This window comes from Cetorhinus maximus, chromosome 20, assembly GCF_964194155.1.
Source record: "Cetorhinus maximus chromosome 20, sCetMax3.hap1.1, whole genome shotgun sequence".
Classification (NCBI taxonomy): Eukaryota; Metazoa; Chordata; class Chondrichthyes; order Lamniformes; family Cetorhinidae; genus Cetorhinus; species Cetorhinus maximus.
This window is the reverse complement of record NC_135898.1, coordinates 83,850,177-83,875,038: the sequence shown is the minus strand read 5'-3', so window position 1 is coordinate 83,875,038 and position 24,862 is coordinate 83,850,177. Positions and strand designations below refer to the sequence as shown.

At 48.1% G+C, this 24,862-nt stretch overlaps 1 protein-coding gene across 2 annotated transcripts in view; it reads right to left on the bottom strand.

The window, feature by feature from the left end:
* The window catches only part of LOC144694520 (dynamin-binding protein-like), a 52,069-nt gene that overhangs the window by 2,995 nt on the left and 24,212 nt on the right, over positions 1-24,862 (bottom strand). Inside the window, exons 4-13 of one of the 2 annotated variants that reach the window (XM_078565045.1) lie at positions 22,900-23,047; positions 19,638-19,655; positions 17,035-17,234; positions 15,293-15,423; positions 14,176-14,280; positions 11,829-11,957; positions 10,235-10,567; positions 4,393-4,572; positions 1,834-2,032; positions 514-1,091 (exon numbers count right to left, since the gene is read on the bottom strand). In XM_078565045.1, the coding sequence (XP_078421171.1) occupies positions 514-1,091; positions 1,834-2,032; positions 4,393-4,572; positions 10,235-10,567; positions 11,829-11,957; positions 14,176-14,280; positions 15,293-15,423; positions 17,035-17,234; positions 19,638-19,655; positions 22,900-23,047 (2,021 nt within the window). The remainder of the gene's footprint in view (positions 1-513; positions 1,092-1,833; positions 2,033-4,392; positions 4,573-10,234; positions 10,568-11,828; positions 11,958-14,175; positions 14,281-15,292; positions 15,424-17,034; positions 17,235-19,637; positions 19,656-22,899; positions 23,048-24,862) is intronic. The other variant, XM_078565046.1, reaches the window with a different exon arrangement.

The window sequence follows — 24,862 nt, the reverse complement described above, 5'->3', positions numbered from 1 at the left end:
AGTAAAAAGAGGGAAGCTGAACCCATTATTTCTTGCCCTCACCAGATGAGGATTTTATTTTTAGTTCTTTCACGGGATGTGGGCGTCGCTGGCTAGGTCGGCATTTACTGCCCATCCTAGTTGCCCTTGAGAAGGTGGTGGTGAGCTGCCTTCTTGAACCGCTGCAGTCCATGCGGGGTAGGTACACCCACAGTGCTTTAGAGAGGGAGTTCCAGGATTTTGACCCAGCGACAGTGAAGGAACGGCGATATATTTCCCAGTCACGATGGTGAGTGACTTGCAGGGGAACTCCCAGGTGGTGGTATTCCCATTTATCTGCTGTCCTTGTCCTTCTAGATGGTAGCAGTCGTAGGTTTGGAAGGTGCTGTCTAAGGAGCCTTGCTGCAGTGCATCTTATAGATGGTACACACTGCTGCTACTGTGCGCTGGCGATGGAGTGAATGTTGAAGGTAGTGGATGGGGTGAAGTTTAATGAACAAGTATGGAACACCCTCCGAGCTCTGCTCCTCTTACCTGCTGCCCGGGATCATAGTCGTTGCTTTCCAGATATCCCTCTTGTGATGAGGCTCTACGCAGCCCTCGCCTGCACTCCCGGGATTTTCGTGGTAGGGAATATTCCATCTGTTTGGACCGTTTTGGCTGCACCGTTAAGTAGGAATCCTTTGCGGGTGACCGGTGAGATGCGAGTGGTTGATGAGAGCCAATTGCTGGTGATGGGTCGTAAGTGTTGGATCGCTGCGTCAAAGCGGGTGGGCGCGGTGAGGAGTCGTCAGCTGGGTTTGGCCGTGGCGGGGACGCGGTCAGGCGCGGTGGCGAGGGTTCTGGTGCGTTCCTTTGCTGTGATGGTGCTTTTGGGGGAGGGGCACCCATGGTCTCCGTGGACACGTGCGCCTGCGGAGAGGCGGAGAATGATGCCATGCCGCTGGAATGATTCACTGCCACGACCGAGGTGCTGTTCTGCCTCGAGATGACTGGAGACGAGCCCCCATAACCAGACTCATTGGAGGAGTGGCTCTCCTCCGAGATGTCAGAATGGCTCCGTCTAGGGTTATAGGGCTTCAGGAAGGAGCTGTACACAAAGCCCTTTATCACTGTTGGGAGACAAGGCACAGGGTGTTAACACTTCCCTCCCCCTCTTTGCTTCAACTACCGCCCCCCCCCCCCCCCCCCCCCTCCCATGCCTCAGTTTCCTTCCCATCTCTTCCCTCGGCTCCAACTCATTCTGGGCTGAAGCTCTACCTGGTATCAGCCGTGGCTCTGGGGAGCACTCATGCCTCCCGGGTCAGAATGTCATGTCCCAATCCACAAGCACGAGCACATAATCCATTCCTGCTGCAGTACCGAGGGAGTGCGGCACCATCAGATGGCTTTTGGATGAGATGTTAAATCGAGACCCGACTGCCCTCTCAGGTGGGCATGAAAACTTGGCACTAACCTGAAGACAAGCATGGGAGTTTGCCCCATAATACTTATCCCTCTTCTAACATCACCAAAGGCAGATGATTTGCTCATTATCATTGTTCTTGAGGCTACATTTCCCACACGAGGTGGTTTTAGGTCAGGTAAGTTTGAAGGAGTGCCTTAAAAGAATGGAGAGGTGGAGAGACAGAGAAGTTTAGGGAGAGAATTCCAGACCTTAGGATCTAGACAGTGAAAGCACAGCCGCCAATGGTGGAGTGAAGGAATTAGGGGATGGGCAAGAGGCCAGGAAACTAGCTTGGGAGTTTTCTGACAGGTTTGGCTCACTCTTGTATTCTGGACAAGCTACATACACATCTTTGTGCCGGGATTGGTGCTTTTTGAGGGGGAAGTGTGCCAACGATCAACTCTTACCCCCATTATCCACCAGCCAGCGGTTTTGGCTGCCCATGGGATCTTGCTGTTTAATCACTCCGACCAGGTCTCCTTCCAGTAGGGAAACATCCAGTTGTTGAGCAGCATTGAAGTTCCGATCTGTCTGGTACAACTTATCCGGCTCGTACTTTGCCAGCAAGGTTGCCCGCTGCTCATCTGTTTGAAATGTGGCAATTGGCTTCCATAGAAAGAGAAATACGGGTTAGACCAAAGAATTGGAACGAGTGTTCAAAATGGCACCTCTTGGCAAGGAGGAAGCCGTTTGGCTGGTTGAACTTGTTCCACCACATGATTCAATTTCTACATTGACTTTATTTACCCTTAATACCCTTACCTAACAAAATCTATTAAGTTCAGTTTTGAAATTGTGCATCTACTCCGCCAGCCTCAACAGCTTATTTAGGTTCTAGAGTTCCAGATTCCCACTCCGTTTTGTGTGAGGAAGTGCTTCTTGGCATCCACCCTGAATGGCCTGGCTCTAATATTAAGGTTATGACCCCATGCATTTGATCTGGACTCTTCCACCCCGCCCCCCCCCCCCCCCCCCCCCCCACCACCACCCCGAAGAAATGGTTTCTCCCTATCGACCCGAGCAACTTCTTTTCATCATTTTACACTCCTCAATTAGATTAGCTCTTAATCTTCTACACTCAAGGGAATACAAGGCCAGTCCATGCAACCTGTGCTTTAACCCTTTAATCCCCAGTATCATTCTTGTGAATCTGTGCTCTACACGCTCTGAGGCCAATATGTCCTTCCTGAGGCTCAGTGCCCAGAATAGAATCCAGTTACTGCAGATGGGGTCCGACTGAAGCTCTGCATGTTAGAAGCATAACTTCATGTCCTTTGTGTTCCAGCTCACTTGAGATGAAGGCAACATTCCATCAGGCTTTTTAATATTTTTTTGAACCAGCCCACTAGGCTTTTAATGATTTCCGTACTTGAATCCCTAGCTCTCCCGTTGCCTCCACTGTTTCTAGTTTCTTACCATTTAAATCTTCAAAAAAATACTCAATATAAAACCGTTTGCAAACACCTCTTAATTAATGGAACTGTACCCAGGTTTGTCATCACTGGACTTATTGAGTAAGATGTTTGTCACTAGGTCAAAATCCTGGAACTCCCTCCCTAACAGCACGGTGGGTGTACCTACACCACATGGACTGCAGTGGTTCAAGGCAGCAGCTCACCACCACCTTCTTAAGGGCAACTAGGGATGGGCAATAAATGCTGCCCTAGCCAGTGACACCCACATACCATAAATAAATTTAAAATAAACAAAAGAAAAACTGTTCTTCTTAAATTCATAAACTTTAACTGCAAAATTCAAATTAGCCCCAATCACTTCCAACATCAGGGAAAAGACCTAGAAACTCACTCAGACCGGGTACAAAGCCCTCGAAAGGGAAAAATCTGTATTTATATTCCTAGGCGTGTTTCAGATCAACAATGAACATTTCTCATGCCCACCAATGCACTTACTGAAGCTCTCAAGCCAACTGATGCTGCTTGGTGGAACGAATATGTTGCCTAGTTGGCTCAGACTGACACCCAGGCCAGTAAGTTGAGACAGGACTATAAAGACGACATGGTCAAGATTAAATGAGGCCTGGAGTTAGAAGAATGAGAGGTGATCCCATTGAAATGTATAAAATTCATAAAGAGGGCTTGACAGGGTAGATGCGGGGAGGTTGTTTCCCCCGGCTGGAGAGTCTAGAGATACAGGGCCTAGGTTCAGTCTATGGGGTTGGCCTTTAGAACCAAGGGGAAACTTTTCACTCAGAGGTTTGTGAATCTTTGGAACTTGGGTGTCAGCCGTGGTTCAGTGGGCAGCACTCTTGCCTCTCAGTCACAAGGTTCTGGGTTCAATTCCCACTCCAGGACTTGAGCACAAAAATCAAGGCTGACACTCCAGCGCAGTACTGAGAGAGTGCTGCAGTGTCAGGTGTGCTGTCTTTCGTATGAGAAGTTAAACCGAGGCTCCATTTGCCAGCTCGGGTGGATATAAAAGATCCTATGGCACTATTTCGAAGAAGAGCAGGGGAGGCCTCCTGGTGTCCTGACCAATATTTATCCCTCAACATTAAAAAGAAACAGATTGCTGTTTGTGGGATGTGCATGCGTGTGCGTATTGGCTGCCATGTTACCTACAACAGTGAGAACGCTTCAACGGTACTTTATTGGTTGTAAAGCACTTTGAGATATCCGATGGCCGTGAAAAGTGCTATGTAAATGCAAGTCTTTTTATTTATTTTCTTTACCCCAGGGGCTGTGGATGCTCAGTCACTGAGTTTATTCAAAACTGAGCCCGAAATATTTTGGTTACTAAGAGAATCCAGGGATTTGGGACCAAGGTAAGGTGAAGTTGAGGTAGTTGATCAGCCATGATCTTATTGCATGGAGGAGCATGCTCGAGGGGCTGAATTCTCCTAATTGTTATGTTCTTAGGCCACATGGAGCCTATTGCAGAGTTCACTGGAACATACTGACAGGACTTCTAAAACATGTGCTCCTGTAAAATGAAAGCACCAAACTCACCATTGTCGACATTTGCAATCGCGATGATTGCCGTTCCGTGGTCTTCCGATCAAACGGTTTTCTAGAGGAAGGGAGTGTGTCTGGGAAGAAACTGAAGACTTGGAGTAACTGCATGGCTTTGAGGTGCTGCTCCTGGAAGGAGGCCACAATACTGGTGTCCTTACTCACCACCGCGATGAACTGTGGCAGAGAAACTTTCCATCAGCCAATGTTCAACTGACTCAAACAGTATCAAACACTGCATGCATTCCAAGCAGACAGAACACTGCTCATCAATGTCACATCACCTATTTATCCCACATCAGGGTCAACCATTCAAAGCACAGAATGGAATAAAGCTCCCTCTACAATGTCCCCATCAAACACTCCCAGGACAGGTACAGCACGGGGTTAGATACAGAGTAAAGCTCCCTCTACACCGTCCCCATCAAACACTCCCAGGACAGGTACAGCACGGGGTTAGATACAGAGTAAAGCTCCCTCTACACTGTCCCCATCAAACACTCCCAGGACAGGTACAGCACGGGGTTAGATACAGAGTAAAGCTCCCTCTACACCGTCCCCATCAAACACTCCCAGGGCAGGTACAGCATGGGGTTAGATACAGAGTAAAGCTCCCTCTACACCGTCCCCAACAAACACTCCCAGGCAGGTACAGCACGGGGTTAGATACAGAGTAAAGCTCCCTCTACACTGTCCCCATCAAACACTCCCAGGACAGGTACAGCACGGGGTTAGATACAGAGTAAAGCTCCCTCTACACCGTCCCCAACAAACACTCCCAGGCAGGTACAGCACGGGGTTAGATACAGAGTAAAGCTCCCTCTACACTGTCCCCATCAAACACTCCCAGGCAGGTACAGCACGGGGTTAGATACAGAGTAAAGCTCCCTCTACACTGTCCCCAACAAACACTCCCAGGCAGGTACAGCACGGGGTTAGATACAGAGTAAAGCTCCCTCTACACTGTCCCCATCAAACACTCCCAGGACAGGTACAGCACGGGGTTAGATACAGAGTAAAGCTCCCTCTACACCGTCCCCATCAAACACTCCCAGGGCAGATACAGCACGGGGTTAGATACAGAGTAAAGCTCCTTCTACACTGTCCCCATCAAACACTCCCAGGACAGGTACAGCACGGGGTTAGATACAGAGTAAAGCTCCCTCTACACCGTCCCCAACAAACACTCCCAGGCAGGTACAGCACGGGGTTAGATACAGAGTAAAACTCCCTCTACACCGTCCCCATCAAACACTCCCAGGGCAGGTACAGCACGGGGTTAGATAGAGTAAAGTAAAACTTGCAGAGGGTGCGGAGGAGCTGATACCAGGGGTGAGGGGCTTCAATTCTGTTGGGAGACTGGAGAAGCTGCAGTTCCTGTCCTCAGAGCAGTGAGAGTTAAAGGTTGATCAGAAGGATGGATAACTAGAGGAGATAGATTTAAGGCATTTGGCAAAAGAGCCAGAGACAACATGAGGAAGATTTGTTTACACAGTGAGTTGTGATCTGGAACACACTGCTTGAAAGGGAGGTGAAAGCAGATGCATTGGAATCTTTCAGTTTGTATTTGGATAAATACTTGAAGGGAAAACATTTACAGATTTAGAGGGGAAGATTGGGAAATAGAATTAATCGGATAGCTCTACCAAAGAGCTAGCATTGGTATGATGGGCTGAGTGGCCTCTTCCTGTGTTATGTGTTAGAATGCTTAAGATGATTTAAATGGTTAAGCTCTCCCAGTATCCTTTCACTCAGTCCTTTAACATTTTCACAGGAGTGAAGGGAAGCACAAATTTTAATCTTGTCTCTTATGTATGAACAACAGATACGAGGGCAGAGAATGATGGACATCCAGGTCATGAAAAGGTCCATACCCTGATATCAGACTAGCTCCCAAGGCACCAAATACCAGTTAAAAGGTGAAGAATTGACACCTACCGTATCAAAAACACAAATCCTATAGAACAAAGGCAAAGGCTGAATCTATCAATGCCTCTCTATAATTTTACACCTGCATCTACACTGCTTACAATTTTTGTGTCATCAGTAAACTTAGATGATGCAATAGCCACATATTCAAGTTGTTAATGAATACAGTGAATAGCTAAGGGCCTGACACAGATCACTGAGGGGCATCACTACTAATGCAAATGAGAGTACCTGCCCATTATCCCTACTGTCTGTCTCCTGTTGGTCAGCCAATTTCCTAACCAGGTCAATCATTTGCCTTTAATTCCATGAGCTCTAACCTTAGCTAACAGCCTCATATGAGGAGCTTTATAAGGTGCCTTCTGGAAGTTCATATAAATAACATCCATTGACATTCCCCTGTCCATTACTTTAGTCACCTCTTCAAGAGAAATTTAATCAGGTTAATCAGAAATGACCTACCCTTTACAAAGCCATGCTGGCTAAATTTTCCAAAGTGTTCAGTCACTCTATCCTTAATCATAGACTTTATTCATTTAGGTGAACTGGATTGCAATCCATCTTAACTCTCTGCCCTGATCTCTCTGTCCTCGGCCTCCTGCCGTGTTCCAACTGACAGGAAAGCGGAGTTAAAGCCACAATCAGATCACCCGTGATCCTATTGAATGGCCGAGTTCCCAAATGGGCTGAATGGTCTACTCCTGTCCCTATTTCTTATGATATTATAAAAACCCTCAACTTTAGCTTGAGGAACAGCAACATCTCTTTCTATTGGGCACTTTACATTCTTCCACACCTGGTTTAACGGTTTCAGCCCGTAACCTCTTGCCCCCATTTTGTCTCCTTTTCCTTGCACGTGTTGGCTTTAATCTCACTTTCCCCTTGTTTTGACTTTCCGACGGCAGCTGTTCATCATTCTGCCATTCACACCTCCTCTAGACCCATCTGTTGTTCTTTATGTGTCCCAGTATCTTTGGCCCTGTACCGTCATCCCTGCTGTCTTCCACCCTGTCACAGAGCTTCCCTTTTGTTCTTTTTCCACCCTCCCCCCTACTTAAAACCTATCCCATCTCAGGTTCAGATGAAAGGTCATCTTGACCGGAGACATTAACTCGGTTTCTCTCTCCACGGATGCTGTCAGACTTGCTGAGTATTTCCAGCATTTTTGGTTTCTATTTCAGACCTTCAGCATCTGCAGGATTTTGCTTTTGGATTTGGTTTGAAATTCCTTGGTTTTCGCCTCTCTCCTTTTCTCTTCTCAAATATCGGAGTGACATGAATGATTTTCCAATCTTAAGGAACGGTTCCCAAATTGAGTGAACTTTAGAAAATTATAGCTAGGGCGTCTGCAATGTTCTCACCTGCTTCCTTTAAATTCTTGGGGTAGAAACTATATGCTTCTGGGGTTGTGTCACTCTTCAGTGCCATTATTTTCCTCATTACTGATACTTTGCTTAAATGAATTTTGGCAAGTCCCCATTCCTGATTCAGTATTACCTTCCTTGGGATGGCTAGCATGTTCCTCTACTGTCAATACTGACAAAGAAATTATTCACCATGTCTGGCATTTCCTTATTTCTATTGTCACCATGACCAGTTCTCAAAGGGCTCAGATTGCTCCTGACCACTCTGTTTCTCATAATGTACGATGACCTAAAGGACATCATCAATCCGAAACACTAACTCTGTTTCTCTCTCTACAGATGCTGCCAGACCTACCGAGCATCTCCAGCATTTTCTGTTTTTATTTCTAATATGGCATGTCACTTGTTGGTTCTAGGACATAGGAAACTATCCTGGACACACTCAAGAAACTGACTACCTTTCTGAGATGCATTGCCAGTCTGCTTATTCCAATCCATATGAAAGTTAAAATTCCCCATTAAAATCACTCTGCGGTTGCTACTTGCTTGTATAATCTCTGCATTTACACAATCTACTACAACAATCCTTTGTCTCACAGAAAACATAGAAACTAGGAGCTGGAGTACACCATTCGGCCCTTCGAGCCTGCTCCGCCATTCATTATTATCGTAGCTGATCATCCAACTCAATAGCCTGCTCCCGCTTTCTCCCCATATCCTTTGATCCCTTTCACCCCAAGAGCTATATCTAACTCCATAAACATACAATGTTTTGGCCTCAACTACTTTCTGTGGTAACGAATTCCACAAGCTCACCACTCTCTGGGTGAAGACATTTCTCATCTCAGTCCTAAATGGTCTACCCCGTATCCTCAGACTGTGACCCCTGGTTCTGGCCTCCCCCATCATCGAGAACATCCTTCCTGCATCTACCCTGTCTAGTCCTGTTAGAATTTTATAGGTTTCTATGAGATCTCCCTTCATTCTTCTCAACACCAGCGAATATAATCCTAACCTACTCAATCTCTCCTCATATGTCAGTCCCACCATCCCAGGAATCAGTCTGGTAAACCTTCACTGCACTCCCTCTATAGCAAGAGCATCCTTCCTCAGATAGGGAGACCAAAACTACACACAATATTCCAGGTGTGGTCTCACCAAGGCCCTATATAATTGCAGCAAGGCATCCCTGCTCCTGTACTCGAATCCTCTCACTATGAAGGCCAACATACCACTTGCCTTCTTTACCGCCTGCTGCACCTGCATGCTTACCTTCAGCGACAGGTGTACGAGGGCACCCAGGTCTTGTTGCACATTCCCCTCTCTCAATTTATAGCCATTCAGATAATAATCTGCCTTCCTGTTTTTGCTACCAAAATGGATAACCTCACATTTATCCACATTATACTGCATCTGCCATGCATTTGCCCACTCACTCAGCTTGTCCAAATCACACTGGAGCATCTCTGCATCCTCCTCACAGCTCACCTTCCCATCCAGCTTTGTGTCATCTGCAAATTTGGAGATATTACATTTAGTTCCCTCATCTAAATCATTAATATATATTGCGAATAGCTGGGGTCCCAGCACCGATCCCTACAGTACCCCACTAGTTACTGCCTGCCATTCGGAAAATGACCCATTTATTCCTACTCTTTGTTTCCTGTCTGCCAACTAGTTTTCTATCCATCTGAATACACTACCCCCCAATTCCATGCGCTTTAATTTTACACGCTAATCTCTTATGTGGGACTTTGTCGAAAGCCTTCTGAAAGTCCAAATAAACAATATCCACTGGCTCCCCCTCATCAACTCTACTAGTTACATTCTCGAAAAACTCCAGTAGATTTGTCAAGCATGATTTCCCTTTCATAAATCCATGCTGACTCTGTCCAATTCTGCCACTGTTTTCCAAGTGCTCAGTTCTTAAATCTTTTATAATGGACTCTAGAATTTTCCCCACTACCGACGTCAGGCTGACTGGTCTATAATTCCATGTTTTCCCTCTACCTCCCTTTTTAAATAGTGGGGTTACATTAGCTACCCTCTATAATCTGTAGGAACTGTTCCAGAGTCTACAGAATCTCAGAAGATGACCACCAATGCATCCACTATTTCTAGGGCCACTTCCTTAAGTACTCTGGGAGTAGATTATCAGGCTCTGGGGATTTATCGGCCTTCAATCCCATCAATTTCTCCAACACCATTTCCCTATTAATACTGATTTCTTTCAGTTCCTCCTTCGCACTAAACCCTGTGTTCCCCAACATTTCTGGTATGTATTAGTGTCCTCCTTTGTGAAGACAGAACCAAAGTATGTGTTTAGTTGGTCAGCCAATTCTTTGTTCCCCATTAAAAATTCCCCTGTTTCTGACTGTAAGGGACCTACATTTGTCTTCACCAATCTTTTTCTCTTCACATACGTTTCAATGGTAAACACAGGAGAAATTCTCCAACATTACCAATGACTCTAACAATGGCTGTATTACCAGTGGGAAGTAGACTTAGGCATGTGCCAAGGTACCAGGACTCTCTCCTCCTTTTACCTGTGACAGTGGTTGAAGCTCATTCAGCGTCAGCCCCACAAATTCCTGGTGAGCCTCAGCGAACCCTCGCATGCAGTTGATGAAGAGTTCCTCAGCGCTCTTGTGAAACTTTGGCAGTTCATCGAGGAGTTGGGCGTTGAGAGCTTCGTAGTTGTTCTTGGCTGCCTGGAGTTCGTCCAGGGTCTTCTTGTCCTTCAACTTCTCAGCTCTCTCCTTGCAGTTATGGTAATCCAACAGCTTGTCGAAGCGTTTGATTATCAGCTTGTGGGGCCCGGCACACATCCCCAAGAGTTGGTTCAGGGGAGTGATGACGAGAGTCTCCGTCCGCTCTTTCTGTTGGGAACACAATTAAAGGAAAAAGTTCTCAACCTTGTTTGCAAATCAGTTCAGGGCCTCATCACTCCCTATCTCCAGCCCTACAACCCTCTGAGATCGCTATGCTGTCCAATTGTGGCCTCTTTCCCCAATTTAAATCACTCCACCATTGGTAGCTGTGCCTTCAGCTGCCTGGGCCCCTAAGCTCTGGAATTCCCGCCTTTAAACCTTTCTGCCTCTCTCCGCCTCCTCACTTAAAACCTACCTCTTTATTACCTGATCACCCGGCCTAATATTTTCTTGTGTGTCTCAGTGTCAGGTTTTTGTCTGATAACTCCTTGAGATCTCTTATCATGATAAGTGCGCTATATAAGTGTCAATTGTTGTCATAGCAATTTAACTGCTGGGTTGGTTAACAGCTCATCCGATGTGTTCGGTGAATCCTGGATATGGAAGGTCTCGGGTCCTCAGTCTGTACTGACCTTGAAAGGAATAGGACATGAATTGATGTAGCTGTCCTGGGTGAGGGAGAGGAATGTTTATCACCCACCCACCTCACCCAGTGATCTCTGCTGGAAAGAGCCTCTCAGGTTGGAACTGAATCAGGTTTAGCTGTAGCACACAGACTCCACGATCTACACCAGCTTCCGAGGAAGGACGGACTGGGCTGAAGGTACCAGAAGGACATTGGTGCCTGTGGAACCAAAGTCCAGTTCAAGTCCAGCGTCTTAAGATAATAGAGCGCGAGGAGAGAATAAACAAAAATAGCAGCTGGGAGGGTCATCTGGCCAATCACTCCTGAAGCACCAGGCCCCGTCCCATGAGGGAAATCACCAGGGAAAATAAACCCTGGAAAAATCTGCTCCTACTCTGTAAACGATTGACACTCAGAATCGTGCAGCACAGGAGGCCATTCAGCCCCTCGTGCCTGTACCTACTCTGTGAAAGAGCTATCCAATCAGTGCCACTCTCCCTGCTCTTTTCCCATAGTTCTGCCACTTTCTCCTTTTCAAATATTTGTCCAATTCCATTTTGAAAGTTCCTACTGAATCGGCTTCCAACGCCCTTTCAAGCAGCGCCTTCCAGGTCACAACAACTCGCTGCGAAAAATAATAAATGTTCACCTCCTCTCTGGCTCTTCTGCCAATTTTCTGAAATCCGTGACCTTTGGTTAGCAATCGCCTGCCAGTGAAACAGTTTCTCACTATTTACACATCAAACATTAAGGCCTGACTCACTATTATTGACACTTTGACTATCACTTGGGATCCATACTCACAAAGTTGGTGAAGAGATTGTCACTGATTAATCGATGTGCTCTCTGGAAGCTCTCCAGGTCTGAGTGATTCTTCTCTCCGTACATGTCCAGGATACTCATAGCCACCAACACCTTCACTGACACGGACTCCTATCACAGGAGAGAAACACAGTCAGTTCCCAGTCCTACCCAGGTCCATGGAGCTCAAACCTGCCGTGACACAATGACTCACCACTGTCTGTCTGTCAGTGGGGACAGGAATCTCAGTCTGTGTGCACCTACCTCAGTCTCCCTCCTCATCACAGCTCCCCAAGGTCCTGACCCTCATTGGGTTACATCCCCTGGCTTCAGCTGTCCCACATACCTCACCCCAACTGGACATTCTCCACCCATTAGCCTCAGGTGCTTTCTGTCTGTCTCAGGCTGTTTGACTGTGGAGGTGGCAGAATATGTCCACTTCCAAACTCCTCCACAGTCCGTCCCCTAATCTCCTCCCCAACAGTCCCTGTCCGTCCCCTAAGCTCCTCCCCAACAGCCCCAGTCCGTCCCCTGAGCTCCTCCCCAACAGCCCCAGTCCGTCCCCTAAGCTCCTCCCCAACAGCCCCAGTCCGTCCCCTAAGCTCCTCCCCAACAGTCACTGTCCGTCCCCTAAGCTCCTCCCCAACAGTCCCAGTCCGTCCCCTAAGCTCCTCCCCAACAGTCACTGTCCGTCCCCTAATCTACTCCCCAACAGTCCCAGTCCGTCCCCTAAGCTCCTCCCCAACAGTCCCAGTCCGTCCCCTAAGCTCCTCCCCAACAGTCCCTGTCCATCCCCTAAGCTCCTCCCTAACAGCCCCTGTACGTCCCCTAAAGCTCCTCCCCAACAGTCCCAGTCCGTCCCCTAAGCTCCTCCCCAACAGTCCCAGTCCGTCCCCTAAGCTCCTCCCCAACAGTCACTGTCCGTCCCCTAATCTACTCCCCAACAGTCCCAGTCCGTCCCCTAAGCTCATCCCCAACAGTCCCAGTCCGTCCCCTAAGCTCCTCCCCAACAGTCCCTGTCCATCCCCTAAGCTCCTCCCTAACAGCCCCTGTACGTCCCCTAAAGCTCCTCCCCAACAGTCCCTGTCCATCCCCTAAGCTCCTCCCCAACAGTCACTGTCCGTCCCCTAAGCTCCTCCCCAACAGTCCCTGTCCGTCCCCTAAGTTCCTCCCCAACAGTCCCTGTCCGTCCCCTAAGCTCCTCCCCAACAGTCACTGTCCGTCCCCTAAGCTCCTCCCCAACAGTCCCAGTCCGTCCCCTAAGCTCCTCCCCAACAGTCCCAGTCCGTCGCCTGAGCTCCTCCCCAACAGTCACTGTCCGTCCCCTAAGCTCCTCCCCAACAGTCACTGTCCGTCCCCTAAGCTCCTCCCCAACAGTCCAAGTCCGTCCCCTAAGCTCCTCCCCAACAGTCCCAGTCCGTCCTCTAAGCTCCTCCCCAACAGTCCCTGTCCGTCCCCTAAGCTCCTCCCCAACAGTCCCAGTCTGTCCCCTAAGCTCCTCCCCAACAGTCTCTGTCCGTCCCCTAAGCTCCTCCCCAACAGTCCAAGTCCGTCCCCTAAGCTCCTCCCCAACAGTCCCTGTCCATCCCCTAAGCTCCTCCCCAACAGCCCCAGTCCATCCCCTAAGCTCCTCCCCAACAGCCCCAGTCTGTCCCTAAGCTCCTCCCCAACAGTCCCAGTCTGTCCCCTAAGCTCCTCCCCAACAGTCTCTGTCCGTCCCCTAAGCTCCTCCCCAACAGTCCAAGTCCGTCCCCTAAGCTCCTCCCCAACAGTCCCTGTCCGTCCCCTAAGCTCCCCCCCAACAGCCCCAGTCCATCCCCTAAGCTCCTCCCCAACAGCCCCAGTCTGTCCCTAAGCTCCTCCCCAACAGTCCCAGTCTGTCCCTAAGCTCCTCCCCAACAGTCTCTGTCCGTCCCCTAAGCTCCTCCCCAACAGTCCAAGTCCGTCCCCTAAGCTCCTCCCCAACAGTCCCTGTCCATCCCCTAAGCTCCTCCCCAACAGCCCCAGTCCATCCCCTAAGCTCCTCCCCAACAGCCCCAGTCTGTCCCTAAGCTCCTCCCCAACAGTCCCAGTCTGTCCCCTAAGCTCCTCCCCAACAGTCTCTGTCCGTCCCCTAAGCTCCTCCCCAACAGTCCAAGTCCGTCCCCTAAGCTCCTCCCCAACAGTCCCTGTCCGTCCCCTAAGCTCCTCCCCAACAGCCCCAGTCCATCCCCTAAGCTCCTCCCCAACAGCCCCAGTCTGTCCCTAAGCTCCTCCCCAACAGTCCCAGTCTGTCCCTAAGCTCCTCCCCAACAGTCCAAGTCCGTCACCACACTCCTTGTGTCAGTGAGAATGTGTGACAGGCCCTCACCCGTACGTGCTGCAGATACAGAGACAGATCTCTGATGAAGGATTTAATCAGCCGCTCCTGTACTCGAAACCTCCTCTCTGCCTCCTCAAACGCCTCATCCTTGATCTGAAAGAGAAGAGGAGCTTCAATCCTGGATCCAAAGAGAGCATTTTTTACACGGTGAGAAATGGGAAGCTCAAGAGGAGCCAGAGAAATTTGTGTTTCAGAGCACACAGCTCATTGCAAAATACAGAAAGTAACCACGACAGAGTGAGGAGAATCAGAATGTTGGCTTTTATCTCAACAGGGCTGGAACACAAAGGAGTGGAAGTGATAATTGAATTGCACACAGTTATTCCAGATAAAATCTGACCAAGGCTGTGTTCAGTTCTGGACATTGTACATCAGGGTTCTCCTTTGGGTAGGAGCAACACAGATTGACCAGAATGATACCAGGATTAAATGGGCTAAATTATGAAAACAGAGCATATAGACAAGTCTTGGATTCCCTTAAATTTAGGGGATTAAGGGTCAATTTGTTGGTGCAGATCAACGATGGTCTTACTGAATGGTGCAGCTGGCTTGACAGGCTGAATAGCCTCCTCTAGTTCCTAATCACGTATAATAGAGACTTAAAACCCATTGGCAGCAGACACACACGCAGACAGACACATCTGCAGGCAAAGCTTCCTGTAGGACCTTCTTCCAATCACCAGCTAGTGCAGATGTTCGTCTGTTTAGTTTAACTGCGCAGCCTCTGTTACAACAGAGGAGATGATGAGAGAGTTGGATTCTCAGTCACAGATATCAGAACAAGAATTTCAAGATGGCTGCCAGACTCCTCACCAGAGCCAGGAGAACTAGGCAGTACCAATTCTTTCTCCCCTCCCTCCCTCCCTCCCTCTATCCCACCCCACTCCCTCTCCCCTCCCTCCCTTTCTACTTCCCCACTCCCTCCTTCCCTATCCCCTTCTACCATCCCCCATCCCTCTAACTCCCCTACTCCCTCTATCCCCACACCCCCCCGCCCGTCTACCTGCCCTCCACCCCTCCCTTCCTCTCCCTCTTTGCCCTGCACTCCCTCCTCCCATCCTCCCCTCTCCTCCCCCCAACTGCCTCTAAGCCCCCAATCTCTTACCTGGGGAGCGAAACCTGTCAGGTGCTTGAGGTGACTGCTAACTCTGTTGGATTTTTTTATGATGGAGTGCATGCTCAGTTTTGAGATCTTGTCTATCAGCGAGTCCTCGTCTCCTTTACGATACTTCAGAACTGCAGAGACACAGGAGGCCAGATTAACAACAACAACAACTTGTCTTTATACAGAGCCTTCAATCTGTCTGTGTCCTCAGGTAGGTAGAAAGATCCCATGGCACTATTGGAAAAGGAGAGCGCGCCCTGACTCAATATTTATTTCTCAATTGCCTTCTCTTAAAACAATAAGCAGATTACCTGGTCATTATGACATTGCTGTTTCTGGGATCTTGCTGTGTGCAAACTGGCTGTCGCATTCCCTACATTACAACAGTGACTACACTTCAAAAATACTTTGTTGGATGTAAAGCGCATTGGGATGTCCTGAGGACGTGAAAGGTGCTATAGAAATGCAAGTTCTTTCACGTATTTCTTGTTACCAAAATATCCTGAGGTCCTTCACAGGAAAGATGATCAAACACAAGCTGACACTGAGCCATGGGAGGAGATATTCAGACAGGTGAACAAAAGCTTTTCAAACAGGGAGGCTTTAAGGAGCTCCTTAAAGGAGGAAAGCGAGATGGAGGGTGGAGAGGTTTAAGGAGGGAGTTCCAGAGCCTGGGGCCCAGACGGCTGAAGTCATGGCAACCAATGGTGGAGTGATTAAAACTGGGAATGTTCAAGAGGCCGGAATCGGAGGAGCTCAGTGATCTGGAGGGTGTTGTGGGCTGGGTCAAACAAGTTGCTGATACTCCTACCCCCCACCACCCCAGCGTGTGGAGGGCTGGATAACAACAGCAGGATTTAACCCCGAGAGGACGAGTGAACCACTGATTTTTTTTAAAAATGACAACCTGACAGCCCAATGTTGGCCTCTACTGAGGCTAGCTTTTTATTCCCAAACAACTGAATTCAAGCTCTCAAACCTTCAGAACCTGCCCTGGAAAATTAACCACTGACATAAACGCAACCAGGGAGTCCCAGTGAAGGATCAGTAAACACAGAGAGAGAGACAGAGAGAGACAGAGCAAGAGAGAGAGAGAGACAGAGAGAGAGAGAGAGAGAGAGACAGAGTGAGAGCGAGAGAGAGAGTCAGAGCGAGAGAGAGAGACAGAGTGAGAGCGAGAGAGAGAGACAGAGTGAGAGCGAGAGAGAGAGACAGAGTGAGAGAGCCAGAGCGAGAGAGACAGAGCCAGAGCGAGAGAGAGAGAGACAGAGCGAGAGAGAGAGACAGAGCGAGAGAGAGAGAGAGAAAGAGCGAGAGAGAGAGAAAGACAGAGTGAGAGAGAGAGAAAGACAGAGCGAGAGAGAGAGAGAGAAAGAGCGAGAGAGAGAGAGAGAAAGAGCGAGAGAGAGAGAGAGAAAGAGCGAGAGAGAGAGAAAGACAGAGCGAGAGAGAGAGAAAGACAGAGAGAGAGAGACAGAGAGAGAGAGAGAGAGACAGAAAGAGAGAGAGAGAAAGACAGAGCGAGAGAGAGAGAAAGACAGAGCGAGAGAGAGAGAGACAGAGCGAGACAGTGAGAGAGAGAGACAGAGTGAGAGAGAGAGAGAGAGAGAGACAGAATGAGAGAGAGAGAGACAGAGCGAGAGAGAAAGAGACAGAGCGAGACAGAGACAGAAAGGTGGATTGAGGGTGTGAGAGAAAGATAAAGAGAGAGAAGGGGAATGGGAGGGAACATCAAGTCTTACCCAGGTCCTTCCGCCGCTTGTACTCGTTGATGTTAACGTTGAGATCCTTCACAGCGAGGACTGCCTCCCCCAGTGGCTTCTTGTCATGGTGTGACTCTGGGGTGGTGTTCAGCAGCTCCATAAGCAACAGCGGGTACCTCATAACCCGCTGCACAGGCTTAATGAGAAACGAGCCCAGGTTGATGTAGTTAGTTTTGCCCCTGTTTTACAATAAAACCCGCGTTATTAATTATTATTAACAAAGAAGTTGGTTCAAACTGGAGCATTCGTTTCAATTCTGGGCACTAAACGTTATGATGGATGGGAAAGCCTTGGGTAGGGTGTGGAGGGGATTTACTAGATTGGCTCCAGCAATGTGGAGAGACTGGAGAAGCTCTTTAAAGCAGAGAAGGTTAAGGTGAGATTTAATTGAGGTGTTCAAAATCAGGAAGCTGTTTCGATAGATATACAAGGAGAAACAGTTTCAGTGGCAGGAGATTCGCTAACCAGAAGCAGACAGATTGAAGAGAATCGGCAAAAGAACCAGAGTGGGAGATGAGGAGAATTTTGTTTTTACACAGCGAGTTGTGTTGATCTGCAACACGCTGCCTAAAAGGGTGGTGGTATAGTAATTTTTAAAAGTCAAATTCAATAAATATTTGAAAAGGAAAAATTTGCAGGGCTAATGGGAAAGAACAGGGGGTGTGGGACTAATTGTTTAGTTCTTTCAAAAGAGCCAGCATAGACATGACGGGCCAAATGGCCTTCTTCTGCACTATAAGATTCTATGAGTCAGGGAGATCTCTGCATTGTACAACATTCCACCAGATTTCCCTTTACACTTCCTGGCCACTGTCACTTTAACCAGACTGCCCACTCAAACATTAAGGGGAGTTAGAGTGGGTCGTGCGAGCTGGAATCAATGGGAGTCATTGCACAACATTGGCGGAAGCGCTGAGCAGGTTTATTCCCAGCCCGCTGTGTTTAGAATAGCTTATCAAAATGGGATACCTGGAATCAACCCAGCCTGAGGATGACAGTATTGCATAGCTTTACTCTGTATCTAACCCCATGCTGTACCTGTCCTGGGAGTGTTTGATGGGGACAGTGTAGAGGGAGCTTTACTCTGTATCTAACCCCGTGCTGCACCTGTCCTGGGAGTGTTTGATGGGGACAGTGTAGAGGGAGCTTTACTCTGTATCTAACCCCATGCTGTACCTGTCCTGGGAGTGTTTGATGGGGACAGTGTAGAGGGAGCTTTACTCTGTATCTGACCCCGTGCTGTACCTGTCCTGGGAGTGTTTGATGGGGACAGTGTAGAGGGAGCTTTACTCTGTATCTAACCCCATGCTGTACCTGCCCTGGGAGTGTTTGATGGGGACAGTGTAGAGGGAGCTTTACTCTGTATCTAACCCCGTGCTGTACCTGTCCTGGGAGTGTTTGATGGGGACAGTGTAGAGGGAGCTTTACTCTGTATCTAACCCCGTGCTGTACTTGTTCTTTTCCCCAGGGTGAACTTCCCTCCCCTTTGATGAGAAAAATGTAAAAGGTCACAGACAAAATAGAATAAACCGCACAATGTATCACTTACCGATAACAGTGTCATGTCGATTAATGCCAGCAGTACTGGTTAGCAATGTTAGACTAACACGAGAAACACAGGCTGGAGACAGCAGCCGGTTAATGAGTTTAATACAATTCATGTTCAAAAGGGAAACATTGAAAAGTGATGATGGGAGGCGAGCAGCTGCAGTGCAGAATTTACACAGGTGTGAGGTACTAGACACACGGAGGATCTCTAGGTGATTTAAAGGGAGGGTCAGTCCATGTGGAAATCTTTAGTGACAGATTCAGCAGGGACCCTGCCATGCCAGCTACAGCCTGTTAGAGCGAAGAAGCAGAATGGAGGAGCCACATATCTCTCTCTCTCACTGCCTCACACACTGTACCAATTCCCAGCCCAGTCACACTCGCCCCCTACCCCGTCTGGCCAAGATCACCATCATGGTTGTTCCCTCCAGTTTTTCACTTCAGTCTTTTCTTCCCTCTCTCCTGAAGGCGAGAATCTCCTTTGCTGGGGTTTGGGGCAGCTTGCTGGTATCCCACTGGAATAAGCAAGCCTGGGCTTTTGAACTATGGGGGCATCACTGCCTACTTGTGTTTGGTTCTTGGCTGATGTCTGTTCGCACCCCTCCTCCACACACCGTACCCTGACTCTCCCCATCCCCCAAACTCATCACACACCTTCCTCCACACACCGCACCCCAGCTCTTCCCATCCTCCAAACTCATCACCCCCCCACCCCCGCTTACTTGGCAACCTCCCCCAACCCATCACCCAATCCCTAGCCCCTTTCCTAACCATCTGCACCCCCCCAGCTGGTCCCTCCCTCCACCCCTCTGCTCCCTCCCCACTGCAAGCATGGACCCCCCCCTCACCCCGCCCCCAAACATCCAGCTCTCTCCGCTCCACCCATCCAATGCTCTCTCTTGGCCCTCTCCTCTTCCCCTCCCCCACACATGTCCACTCATTCGAAAGCAGGCGTCACAGCAATGCACAGAACCTCTGCTGCAGTAAGCAGGAACAAGTAATGTTAAGGTGAAAGGTCGCAGGATCAGACTTACCACTGACGATAAATTGCCCTGGAGGAAGAGCAGTTCGTGAAGAGGGGAAAAAAGTGAGTTACTGGGAGAAAACATCAGTAAATTCCACAGAGCAATCCCTACCACAGACGCAGAGCCAAACACTGAGAGAACAGAATCTCCATTATCCTGAGAACCTTTGAAAGCACCTCCCAAACCCACAACTACTACCACCTCGAAGGACAAGGGCAACAGATACATGGGAACACCACCACCTGGAAGTTCCCCTCCAAGCCACTCACCACCCTGACTTGGAAATATATCGGCCGTTCCTTCACTGTCACTGGGTCAAAATCCTGGAACTCCCTCCCTAGCAAAAAGAACACAAGAAATAGGAGGAGTAGACCACATGGTCCATCGAGCCTGCTACACCATTCAATACAATCATGGCTGATCTTGGGCCTTAACTCCATTTTCCTGCCCGCTCCCCATATCCCTTAATTCCCTGAGACACCAAAAATCTGTCTATCCCAGCCTTAAATGTATTCAGCAATGGAGCATCCACAACCTTCTGGGGTAGAGAATTGCAAAGATTCACAACCCTTTGAGTGAAGTAATTTCTCCGCATCTCAGTCCTAAATGATTGGCCCTTTATCCTGAGACTGTCCCCCCCGTGTTTTGGATTCCTCGACCAATGGAAACAATCCCTCAGCATCTACCCTATCAAGCCTGTTCAGAATTTTGTAAGTTTCAATGAGATCGCCTCTCATTCTAAACTCCAGAGAATATAAGCCCAATTTACTCTGCCTCATCCCAGGAACCAATTTCGTGAACCAAGCTGTACTGCCTCCGATGCAAGTATATCCTTTCCTAAATGTGGAGCCCAAAACAGCACACAGTATTCCAGATGTGGTCTCACCAAAACCCTGTACAAAACAGCACTGTGGGTGTAGCTACACCACAGGGACTGTGGTTCAAGGCGGCTGCTCACCACCACCTCTCAAGGGGCAATTAAGAACGAGTCATACATGTTGGCCTTGATAGAGACTCTCCTGAGGATGTTTTTTAAAAATACTAAGGGGGTGATCTTTCTGTTGCATCACGAGAACTGGATCCTATAGGTGAAAGCCGGGAGTGAGAATGGAGACAATTGGAGGAAATAAAGAGAGCTGCTGGATTCTGAGTGTTGGGATTGGAGGAGAGCATTCCTTTGCTCTGGAAAGGGACAACATTTTAGAAAGAGGAGGAGGCCATTCAGCCTCTTGATCCTGTTTCACCGCCATTCAATTAAGATTATGGCTGATCTGTACCTTGACTCCATCCACTCCCTTGACTGGCAAAAATCTATCAATCTCAAATTTAACATGATTAACCGACTACCCAACATCTACTGCTTTTTGTGGGGGAGTGTTCCACACTTTACCACCCCTTATCCTAGACTTCCCCAGCTGCAGAAATAAGTTTCCATCTACCTTCCCTATCAATTCCTTTCAAACGTCAAAATGTCATTAAAGCACCCCTCAACCTTCTATTTTCCAGGGAATACAAACCTAATTTATTTAATCTTCCATTATCCAGCCCTTGGAGCTCTGGTAACATGCTGATGAATCTACACACACTCTTTCCCAGACCAATATATCATTTCTGAGATTTGGTACTCAGAATCTGCAAAGTTTTGTCTCACACAAAATTTCAGCAGATGTTTGGAAATTTGAACTATTGGGTGTGTTGGATAAGGGAGATTTTGTGGTAACAGAATGTTTGCCTCTGGTTTGGTTACAACATTTGCAGTGAGGATGAGCATTGACAGCATAAAGCTCCCCTGACAAAAGTACATCTCGGGGACCCCCTCCAGAGCTCAGTGGTGTGTGTGTGCCCTCCCCACCCGCTTCCCATCAATGGGAGGACAGTGATGCGGACCTGAAGCACCCAGCCCGGCGCAGAGGGAGGAGGAGCGTAATCAGGAGTGAAACAGGCCCCCGGGCAGGGTCAGACTATGGTCAATGGGTGGCCACTGTTCTTACAGGTGGTGGATTAATCGGAGCTCTCTATCGCAGAATAAAAAAGAGTTACAGACAAATGGCCTGTGCAGGAGATAAATGTGCAGTAGAGGGAGAGACATACACAGAGAGAGGGAGAGAGACAGAGAGAGAGAGAGTCAGATAGAGATAGATACAGGGAGAGAGAAGTACAGAGAAAGAGAGATATAGAGAGGCAGAGAGAGAGAGAGGGTGGGGAGGGAGGGAGAGAGAGACAGCGATAGATACAAGGAGGGGAGAGAGAAATACAGAGAAAGAGCGATACAGAGGCAGAGAGAGACATACACAAACACTGAGGGAGAGAGAGAGAGAGATACAGGGATGGGAGAGAGGGGTACAGAGAAAGAGAGATACAGAGAGGCAGAGGGGGGTGGAGAAAGAGAGAGGGAGAGAGACACACAGAGGCACAAAAAGAGTGTCTGTCAGAAAGTCACTGGGCAGCTCCCACCATGGGCTGGACACACACTGACCACTGGGCTGGATGACAGTCCCCACTCAGCAGAATCAAAGCCCATTAACCGATCCACAATGTTTAAAGTAAAGATTCAAAACGATTGGTTACTGACAGATGAGGAACCACAGATACTCCAGCGACAGAGAGAGAGGCAGAATTCTTTACCCTTTGAAAAGTAGCAACATATAAACATTGTGTGTGTCTCACACCTCCCCCTTCATCACAGCAAGTTTAATCAGGCGCTGGGAGAGCCCCTCAGGTTCACTTGCTGGCAACGTTAACTGTGGCTCATTGGGCAGCAGTCTCACCTTCCACTCAGAAGGTTGTGGGTTCAAGTCCCACTCCAAAAATCCAGGCTAAGACTCCCAGTGTAGTGCTCAGAGGTGCCAACAAATGAGACACAAAATGGCCCCACATGCCCTCTCAGGTGGGTATAAAAATATCCCTGGGCACTATTTTGAAGAAGAGCTGGGGAGTTCTCCCTGGGGCCAATATTTATCCCTCAACCGTCATCGTAAAAAAAATCTCAAATGAACCGATCACTATCATACTTCGGTCTGTGGGAGCTTGCTGTGCGCAAATTGACTGCTGCATTTCCTACATTACAACAGCGACTACATGTCAAAAGCACTGTAAAATGCTTCGGGGGGTCCTGAGGTGGTGAAAGGCACTATATAAACGCAAGTCTCTCCTTTGTTTAACTACATATTACTAACTGCGCTTCGAGGCGGTCAGAACACGCGAAGACACGTTAAGAGCCCTCTGTACACACGTCTACTTTCTTTATAATTTGCTACGAGCCGACACTTACCGGAGGTGATCCAGGCATGCATTGACATGCCCCTGAATCTCTTTATCCTTCTCGTATAGCTCCAAGAGGGCAATGGCCTCCTCGTGGTTTTGACAGTAAATATTGTACATGTCCTCGAGCTCATTCCTGAAGGAAAGAAACACGTGACCTGGACAGGGTGGGAAAGAGCAAAAACAACGATTCGTCAATCTGATTGGTTGGGCACAAGGTGCTTATTTCTAAACTTCACCAGAGAATTGTTATTAATAAAGTGAATCATTTAGACATCAAAGCCTCTAGTGTAGAACCCTTAAAAGTTTAGGTGAGACTTGGGAAAACATTGAGGTAAATCGAATGTTGCTGAAGAGAGGGACATGTTGTTGAAGCTTTCCATCTTGTACTCATCAGGACAAATACAAGAATACCAAATTTCAAAGGGTTACAACAACTTATACCACAGGAGGAAAGGGTGTTGACTGGTTGGCAAGTTGACTCTGATCAGCCAAGACTTTGCTTAATTGCGTGGTAGGCAGAAAGTCTTTTGAGCAACATCGTGTATGAATTTCAGTGCCGGTGCAATGCCAGATACATAGGCCATACATTACAATGATTGGCTGATCGAATCAAACAGCATGTTCTTTCCCTGTTCATAATAGACAGGGTACAGACGTACTTAACCAACCTGTGCTGGCAACATCCAGCATAAAAGATTTACTGTTAGATGTGATTCTGTGATTGGACAGCACTTGCTGAACAATCCTGAGTGCACTAATAGCTACACTAACAACCAATTTATGACAATCAGTTGAGCTCCGTAATGTGGCTCATTTACACTTGCTCGAAGTGACATACATTCATACGCAGGAATCCATTCTCTGCAAGCAAAAGGAATTTCTTCAAGCCTTGCAGCTTTTTTGAATTACCCAGGAGCTTAGGGAGACTATAGTTCCCCATTGCTTTCTCAATGGCAACACCCCTTGACCAGAGTCGACTTGCCAACCAATCACCACCCATTTCTCCTGCAGTATAAATTGTTGTGATTGTTTGAAATTTGGCACTCTTGTGTTTGTCCTGATGAGCGCAAGATAAAAAGCATCAGCAACATGTCTCTCTTTTCAGCAATATTGCAGCAAATGCATGAAATCCAAACCGGAGATCTGTGGTTTGTAGAGGGACAGGGATGTGCAGAGTCCTACTACTGTAACATCCTAAGAAAGAATGATCAATCGAGGTAGGATCAGGAGTAAGCCATTCAGCCCCTTGTTCTGCCATTCAATTAGATCACAGTTGATCTGCATCCTCATTCTATTCACCCACCTTGGTTCCAGATCCCCGAATACCCTTAACACAAACCTATCAGCAGGTCAGGCAGCATTCTGTGGAGAGAGAAACAGAGTTAACATTTGGGCTCGATGACTCTTCAAAGTTCTGACTTGAAACGTTAACTGTTTTTCTCTCTCCACAAATGCTGCCAGACCTGCTGAGTTTTTCCAGCATTTCCTGTTTCCTATTTCAGGTTCCCAGGCATTTTGCTCTCGCAAAATTCTGTCAATCTCAGTTTTTCAAATAGATCCCAGTCTCAACAGGTTTTTGCGGGGGGGGGGAGACAGTTCCAGATTTCCACTCCCCTTTGTGTGAAGAAGTGCTTCCTGACATCACCCCTAAACGGCCTGGCTCTCATTTTACAGTCCTGCCCCCTTGTTTTGGACTTCCCCCCACAAAAGGAAATAGTTTCTCTTTATCAACCCAATTGAACACTTTAAACATCTTAATCACCTCAACTAGGTCACCCTTTAAATCTTCCGAACGCAAGGAAATGCAAGCCTGGTCAATGCAACCGGTCCTCAGACTTTAACCCAGAAACGCAACGCTTTCCAAACTCTTTCCCCTGGTGTGACCCCATTTTAATGATTCAGACTTTCATGTGAACTTAGAGTGAAAATTGGGAAGATACGGGGAGGAGGGTGGATTTTAAAACTTCTAG